Below are 8,892 nucleotides of genomic sequence, written 5' to 3'. Positions count from 1 at the left end.
AAAGTTTCCTGTAAGGGGTAGGTTTAGGTGTAGGGTTGGTGTAGGGCAATAGAATATACAGTCTGTACAGTAGAAAAACCATTACGCCTATGGAGAGTCCCCACAAGGATAGCTGACCAGACATGTGTGTGTGAGTGAGTGAGTGAGTGTGTGTTTGTGTGGGTGTGTGTGTGTGTGAGTGTGTGTGTGTGTGTGTGTTTGTACCTACTTAACCATATTTTGGGGACAAATTTATACCCACAACTGAGCAAAACCTGACAAAATCACCAAAAAACTCAATTTGGGGACGTCCTCATTTGTAAAACTGGTATAAAAAATAAAGTAAACAAAGTTCTCCTTCTTGGGAACTCAATGCTGCGCCCCCTAGGGGGCACATTGGGGAATGTAGCCTCCATGACCGGTGTCTGAAGCACGTGTGAAACAACGCCAATCTATTGGCCCACCTGGCCAATGATGTCATAGGCGGGATGCCCGGAAGTATAAAAGGGCACCTGCTGAATACGTTGTCCTCTTTGCTGTCTTCAGGAGCCGTCTGTTTGAAGTGCATGTGAGAGACCAAGGCAGGTGAGCGGTGTGGAAGTGTGTGCCTCCGTTCCAGAGATTTCTGGCACTTGAGGACGCGCACGATCTATCTGTCATCTGTTTTGGTCAGGAGCTCATTGTGAGTGTTATCCAATGAGAAGCTCCATTCGCGTTTGTCCCTCTTCTCGAGAGATGAGTGACAAGCGTTTGCGTCTCGCGGTTCGGGTCCCGCTGTTGCCAAGGCACGACGAAGACTCGGATCGCGGGATTTGCGGGGTTGAGATGCCCTTTTTGGGTTATCGGATCTAGTGGATAGCGCTCGAGTCGAGCAACACCTTAGGGAATGTGTGCCTCCATGTTTGGATTCTAACACTCGAGGGCATGTTCTGCTTTCGCGTTTGTCTCGGCGAAGAGCACGCGCATTCAGAGTTACGCGCTCATTGTGATGAGTCACGATGTCTAAGCTCCGCTCGTGTTTGTTCCTATTCCCGAGGGATACGGAACAGAGCGCTTGTGTCTTGCGGCCCGGTTCCGCCGTTGCCGCGGCACAGTTATCTCAACTCGCGGTCATCGCTTTGATCTGCGGCATCCGCACACCCGCTCTATACAGATGTCAGATGCCACGGATATTGTTGGGTTGTTATGACGATGAAGTGTGAGCACAGAGTCGTTTCAGCCCTGATCCTGCGAGATCGTGTGCAGAGCTATGTTCAGTTCGGCAGTGCCTCTCTAATATGCATGTTAATGTGTGTGGAGAGCCTCACTGGGTGTGAATATATTTAAATATCCTGTGGAGAGAGGTTTGCAAGTTTTTTCTCCCAGGGTTTTCAGCACCTAGAGTGGTTATGGGGAATATATTTTTGCTCTGGAATATGGCGGTCTGAGGGCAGCTATATTCTAGCCTAGATTTTAATAACTAGGTTGGGTTCCCCTTGGCACAAGTTCTCGAGTAAGTGCTGAAGTCTTTGTTAAGGAATCTGCTATTCGAGGATAGCTGTGTTTCAGCGCGGAGACCGCTTCCCTTTTAGGGCTTTTAGATGGTGGTCTCTGTGAGCCCCTTGCCTGGACTGTGATGTCTCCCCTTTAGGGTTTTAAATAGATGACCCACTCCCGTGGCCTGGGCAATCTTCAGCCTTATCTGAGAGAACTGCTATTCGAGGACAGCTCTGTCCAGCCCTCTAGTGCTATGGCTACCGCTTACATCAGGCTTGATCTCGGACTATGATGTTTGTGTTTGCTCTTTAGCGAATCATTTACTGATGGTCTGGATCTCCCTCTTGTGAGATCTTGGTCAATAGCACGGTGCTTTGCTAGCCTACTGTGGGACTGGCACGGATTGGGGACCTCCTTAATATAGCTTTCTGAGGGTGGTTATATTCCAGCCAATGTTTTTGGCAGGACTTATTTGAATACAGCTATCTGTGGCTAGCTGTGTTCTACTGCAATTGCGATGAGCCCTCTCATGGAGTGGGCCCTTATTTCCTAGAGCCTCATTATCTGAGGATAGTTATGTGCTAGCTCAGTGATCGCTCCCCTGCTTAGGGTTTTAAGTAGCGGTCTCTTGAGCCCTTACCTAGACAGTGCTGTCTCCCCTCTTTGGGTTGTAAGTAGACAGCCCACATTTTGTGGTCTGGGCAGTTTCAGTCGGTCCCCCTTCTGGTAGCCCTTCCAAGGTACATAGCTTTCTGAGGATATCTATGTGCTAGCTCAGTGACTGCTCCCCTTCTTAGAGTCTTTAAGTAGCGGTCTCTTTGAGCCCTCGCCTAGACAGTGCTATCTCTCCTGCTAGGGTAGTGAGTAGATAGCCCACTCTCTGTGGTCTGATTGCTCCCCTTCTTAGGGTTTTTAAGTAGCGGTCTCCTTGAGCCCTTACCTAGACAGTGCTGTCGCCCCTGCTAGGGTTGCAAGTAGACAGCCCACTCTTTGTGGTCTGGGTATTTTCAGTCAGTCCCCCTTCTGGTAGCCCTTCCTAGGTGCATAGTTATCTGAGGATATCTGTGTGCTAGCTCAGTGTCTGCTCCCCTTTTTCAGGGTCTTTAAGTAGCGGTCTCTTTGAGCCCTTGCCGAGACAGTGCTATCTCCCCTGCTAGGGTAGTAAGTAGATAGCCCACTCTCTGTGGTCTGGGCAGCTCTGTAGGAAGGCGATCTTGGCCATGTTATTCTGGTCCACAAGCCTTCATAAGACCTTAGGGACATAGCTATCTGAGGGTAGCTGTTTTCTAGCTCAGCAGCTACTCTCTTTACCTGGGATTTAAGTAGCATCTTTTGAGCTCCTCTAGAGGCTTTCTAGTTCACCTCCTCAGTGGTCTTGTGTATCCAGGCTAGTTCTGCTCACATAGCATAGCTATCTGAGGATAGCTGTGCTCTTAACTTGGATGGGATGTTCCCCTTGATCTATTCAGGTTCCCCCGTTTCTGCCAAGTTGTGTGAGCGGCCAGTGGCGTCAGTGGCATGGCCCCTTTCTGAGGAAAGGCTTTGTTTATGTCTGTCGCTTCCTTGGTGCTCTCCCACCAGGTGGACAGGCATGCGCCTCGGCACGGCGTGTTTGGATTTCGTTCCCCAATGTGCCCCCTAGGGCATGGTTGAGTTCCCTTGAAGGGGAACGTCTCGGGTTACGCATGTAACCATGGTTCCTGTTATGACCCATGGCTCAAGGGAAGCAACAAACAGAGGACACACGCGAACCAAATGGTTAGCTTTGAATATAATTTATTCAAAAGCTACAGTCACATAAAAAAAAGTAAAGAACACCATAAAGAAGACAACTATGTATTGGAAACATCAGTAGTGCCAATGTGTAATGCGAAATGTATGGCTGTATGGAGATGTAGTGTACTGCGGTGTTGAGGTGCAAGAGCAAACACAAGCCAAACAAGTCACAAAACCAAATATCCAAAACCGGAGCCCCCCCTCTGGCTCAAGCGGAGGCCTCTTTTAAAGGGAGCGTCTGATAAAGAGCAGGTGTCTCAAACGACGGCCAATCAAGGTAGTCTGTAGACTCCTACAGCCATTCCACAAACAAACGACAGGGGTCGTCACATTCCCGAGAGGGAACGAGATGCTGCGCCCCTTTGCCATGCCTTCGGCCTGCCTGTCTACATCTCCTTCAGACAGCGAAGAGGATGACGTATTCAGCAGGTGCCCTTTTATACTTCCGGGCATCCCGCCTATGACGTCATGGGCCAGGTGGGCCAATAGATTGGCGTTGTTTCACACGTGCTTCAGACACCAGTCATGTAGGCTGCATTCCCCAATGTGCCCCCTAGGGGGCGCAGCGTCTCGTTCCCTCTCGGGGAACCATGGTTACATGCGTAACCTGAGACGTTTTTTTGAAATTGTAAAAATGCAGAAAGGTTTCTGTGAGGGGTAGGGGTGGGTTTAGGTTAAAAAGTGTATAACTATCTGTATATCAAAACAATAGAAGCCTATGTAATGTCCCCATTTAGATAGCTAAGTAAATGTGTGTGTGTGTGTGTGTGTGTGTGTGTTTGCGCAGGGATCTTTCCAACAACAGATTTGGCTGTTTCTCTGCTGATATGTTTCTTGATCTCGGCCGTCTCTCCAAACTGTGAGTCTTTATTGAACACAGGGAGCTGTATGTTCTAGCTGTGTTTTAATGTTACTGGGATAGGTTTGTGCATAACGTCTGTGTGTCTTTCAGGAATTTGTCTGGGAATATCTTTTCCACGCTGCCGGAGGGTTTGTTCACACATGCCCCGTCTCTCAGAGCGCTGTAAGATTTCTGCACTGATTTCTACTGTTTAAATGGGTGGTTATGAATGTTACACTTTTTGTCTGAGCGTCAGTAACTCAGTGGTTGTTTGTGCTAGATCTCAAACTTTGATAAACGGTGGCCACATTTGTCCTCTACAAATAAAATTCACTTGGACGCGTGCTACACAATCACAGATTATGTGAGTTAATGTCAAATACCAAGAGATCCGTTGTTACAACCTACACCACTTTAATAAAGCTAAAATTTTATATTTTATGTTTTCACTTTAATTTTAGTTAGTTTTAGAAAATGATGATTTTATTAATTTTTTTTTATTGAATTTTACATTTTACATTTTATGTTTTCACTTTAATTTGAGTTAGTTTTAGAAATGTTGATGATTTTATTAATATTTTTTTAATTGGATTTTATATTTTATGTTTTCACTTTAATTTTAGTTAGTTTTAGAAAATTATGATTTTATTAATTTTTTTTTATTGAATTTTACGTTTTACATTTTATGTTTTCACTTTAATTTGAGTTAGTTTTAGAAATGTTGATGATTTGATTAATATTTTTTTAATTGGATTTTATATTTTATTTTTCGCTTTAATTTTAGTTAGTTTTAGAATTGGATGATTTTATTAATATTTTTTTTAATTGGATTTTACATTTTATGTTTTCACTTTAATTTTAGTTAGTTTTAGAAATTTTGATGATTTTATATTTTTTTAATTGGATTTTATATTTTATTTTTCGCTTTAATTTTAGTTAGTTTTAGAAATGTTGACTTTGTTAATATTTTGAATTGGATTTTATATTTTATGTTTTCACTTTAATTTTAGTTAGTTTTAGAAATTGATGATTTTATTTATATTTTTTTTAATTGAATTTTACATTTTATGTTTTCACTTTAATTTTAGATCGTTTTAGAAATTGATGATTTTATTAATATTATTTTAATTGGATTTTATATTTTATTTTTCGCTTTAATTTTAGTTAGTTTTAGAAATGTTGACTTTGTTAATATTTTGAATTGGATTTTATATTTTATGTTTTCACTTTAATTTTAGTTAGTTTTAGAGATTTTGACGGTTTTGTTAATATTTTGAATTGGATTTTATATTTTATGTTTTCACTTTAATTTTAGTTAGTTTTAGAGATTTTGACTGTTTTGTTAATATTTTGAATTGGATTTTATATTTTATGTTTTCACTTTAATTTTAGTTAGTTTTAGAGATTTTGACGGTTTTGTTAATATTTTGAATTGGATTTTATATTTTATGTTTTCATTTTAATTTTAGTTAGTTTTAGAAATTTATGATTTGATTCATATTTTTTAAATTGGATTTTACATTTTATGTTTTCACTTCAATTTTAGTTAGTTTGAGAAATTGACGGTTTTGTTAATATTTTGAATTAGATTTTACATTTTCTGTTTTCACTTTAATTTCAGTTAAAGTTTTACTAATTTTGTTGTTTTTAACTATTAAGTTTGTCAGAATCTGTTGCCTCTAAACCGCAAGTGATTTATTACATATATTTTGTTTAACTTTGTTCATTTGGACAGTTTTTGTTCTCTGTCGGTGCAGTCAAAGTAATGCAGGGGAACTAGATGGATGCTATTATTCATTACCAGCAGTAGAATTAATTAGAATAAAAGTAAAAGTAACTTCCCAAAGCAGCTCTGCAGAATCAGTTCAGATGTTGTCCTCATGCAGTAGCGTCAGTGCGTTAAATGGATGATCGTGGTGTTTTCAGGCACGTGGGCACAGACTATCTGTTCTGTGATTGTCAGCTGCGCTGGTTGTTGTCGTGGATCAGATCTCAGGCGGTGCGTGTGGGGAATGAATCCGTATGCGTGTATCCGGCTCGTCTTCATGGACTGGAGCTGCGCAGTCTTCAGGAGCAGCAGTTCACCTGCGGTAAGACTTCACTGATGTTCACCAGCCCTACAATCACGTCAAAGCATTAAACAGAGAGCTGTTTTGTTACCTTGGGGGATCAACATAAGGAAGGAATTCAGAAAGCATGAATCATGTCCACTGATGATGTTGTATTTGCATGTGTTATTCACTCAGAATCACTGAAGGGAATCAGGTGATGCACAAACACAATTCCATAGTATGCCTCATCTGCATAACAGGAGTTTGCATTGACAAATGGACAAAAATTTAACTCTAAAATCCTGTTCCCAGTTAAAGTGCTGCGAATGCTGCATGCATCTCCTCTGAAGTGAAAATTAATGTTAACAGAACAGCCTTGTTTATGTAGAATGCAAAAAAAAAGATTAATTTTTATCAATTAAATAAAATCATAAAAAATTAAAAACTATAAAGTTTGGTGTTGCAAATGTTGATTTCTTTCGAGTTTTACATTTTTATAATAAAAAATACTATTATTGCACAACCCCCTCTCCCCCCCCCCCATTTTTCTGTAAAAATGTATTTAGTAAGAACAAGTTACGCACACTGATGCCATTATATTCGCATGTGCTGTGTGCATTATTTTAAGGAATTTTTTATTATTATTATTTTGCTGTTGCAACCCTTTATTTTGTCCCACATTTTGCACTATTACAATTAAAAAAAGATGTGTTATTGCACAAACATGCCCACATTTTTGAGTGAGAATATATTCAGTAAGAATGAATTATGCCCACTGATGAATTTTTGTTTGCATGAGTTGTGTGCATTTTTTAGCATGCAATTCAAGGAATTCAGAAAATCCGGTGATGCACAAAAACACCCATGTTTTTCTCGGTTAAAGTGCTGCGAATGCTGCATGCATCTCCTCTGAAGTGAAAATGAATGTTAATAGAACAGCATTGTTTACATAGAATGCAGTTGCATTTGCATTGACGAAAATGTGAAATTTTTGGATCTTTTTGCATGAGCCTTATGCATAGTCATTGTAAAATATATAGCCAACTGCACATTAGCTGTAAATACATGCAAATTTTTCTAGACCCCCCCCCCCCCCCCCATTTTTCTGTAAAAATGTATTTAGTAAAAACAGGTTTCGCACAATAATGACGTCGTATTTGCATGTTCTGTGTGCGTTATTTTAGTGTGCACGCTTACATTTTTCCCGGTTAAAGTGCTGCAAATATGGCATGCATTAATTTACAGCCTTGTTTATATAGAATGCTGAAAGATTATTTTTTATAAATTAAATAAAATATTTTGCTGTTTCAACCCTTTGCACTTTTATCCCACATTTTGCACTATTACAATTAAAAAAATATATATTATTGCACAAACATGCCCACATTTTTGAGTGAGAATATATTCAGTAAGAATGAATTATGCCCACTGATGAATTTTTGTTTGCATGAGTTGTGTGCATTTTTTAGCATGCAATTCAAGGAATTCAGAAAATCCGGTGATGCACAAAAACACCCATGTTTTTCTCGGTTAAAGTGCTGCGAATGCTGCATGCATCTCCTCTGAAGTGAAAATGAATGTTAATAGAACAGCATTGTTTACATAGAATGCAGTTGCATTTGCATTGACGAAAATGTGAAATTTTTGGATCTTTTTGCATGAGCCTTATGCATAGTCATTGTAAAATATATAGCCAACTGCACATTAGCTGTAAATACATGCAAATTTTTCTAGAAAAACACACAGATGTTTTATATTGCTGTAGCTGCTGTTCTGTTCTGTGCTTTACATTCAGTGTAACGGCACTTCTTAAGTGCTCTTAACTAACAGTTCTGTATCTCATGGCCTTATGTGGCTTGCTGCTTGATTTAATGTCAGCAGAAGAACTCATAATGCTATAAAGTGTGTGTGTCATATAGAGGTGAATTGGCAGAGTGTGTTAGTGATTTCTGGCACAGCTGGATCGTCTTTTACAGCATTACAGTGGTTATTCTCACAGCTTTAGCTTCAGTAGCTCACTTATGTTAAAAACACTAGTTTTTCCAGTTTCAAACCACTTTGTTTAACATGTCCGAACGCTTCTGTGCTTGCATGCGAAGCGCAGAGAAGTAGGATTCATTTTAGTGAATCGGTTCGTTCAGATGATTCAGTTCGGTGAACTGCTTTAAAAAAAGATTCGTTGGCATTTTATTAGTTCTATTTAGTGTTTATGTATCTGTTCAAGTGTAATGCCACACATTTATTGTTTCTGTGCCACATAAATACTGCTCTCATCACAACAGTCATGTGTATTATCTAGTACAGCTCTGCACATTTTGTATGTGTCTCTTATTACTTCAGACGTTTGTTCTAATTGACCGTAAGTGCCCTGCGAAGTGGACATCACAGGCTATTCTGCCAGCTCGAAGGGAACTGAGAACCACCGATCTAGTGGTTCTAGTTATTTTTGTAGTTTATTAGATATTTTCCGCTTAAATAGATGAAGTCGGCTACTTTATGTTAGTTAACTACTTTTCCTCAAGTGTTTCCAGAAGCTTTAGTTTAACTGCATATAAATTATGTGTAGATCATAAGCTGGGAAGATACAGATTCTGCAGTCCATTGTTATTTTAGCTTTATTTATGTACTATTATATAATTTATTAAGATTTTGAATCTCAGTAAATCTGTCAAGAACATATCCTCGTCTTATCTGATTATATTAAAGAAAAATATATAAAGAAAATAAAATTAAGCCTATTTTAGGAATATTTCAAAATATTTATTTATT

At 39.4% G+C, this 8,892-nt stretch overlaps 1 protein-coding gene across 1 annotated transcript in view; it reads left to right on the top strand.

The window, feature by feature from the left end:
- The window catches only part of LOC107663567 (adhesion G protein-coupled receptor A2-like), a 43,471-nt gene that overhangs the window by 3,021 nt on the left and 31,558 nt on the right, over window positions 1-8,892 (top strand). Inside the window, exons 2-4 of the mRNA XM_016453804.1 lie at window positions 4,019-4,090; window positions 4,184-4,255; window positions 5,999-6,162. Coding sequence (XP_016309290.1) covers window positions 4,059-4,090; window positions 4,184-4,255; window positions 5,999-6,162 — 268 coding nt within the window. The 5' untranslated portion in view covers window positions 4,019-4,058. The remainder of the gene's footprint in view (window positions 1-4,018; window positions 4,091-4,183; window positions 4,256-5,998; window positions 6,163-8,892) is intronic.

Source organism: Sinocyclocheilus anshuiensis, unplaced genomic scaffold (genome assembly GCF_001515605.1).
Source record: "Sinocyclocheilus anshuiensis isolate Anshui unplaced genomic scaffold, SAMN03320099.WGS_v1.1 scaffold2329, whole genome shotgun sequence".
In the NCBI taxonomy this organism is placed as follows: domain Eukaryota; kingdom Metazoa; phylum Chordata; class Actinopteri; order Cypriniformes; family Cyprinidae; genus Sinocyclocheilus; species Sinocyclocheilus anshuiensis.
Note: the sequence above shows the minus strand (reverse complement) of the source record. Positions and strands in the feature narration are given on the sequence as shown.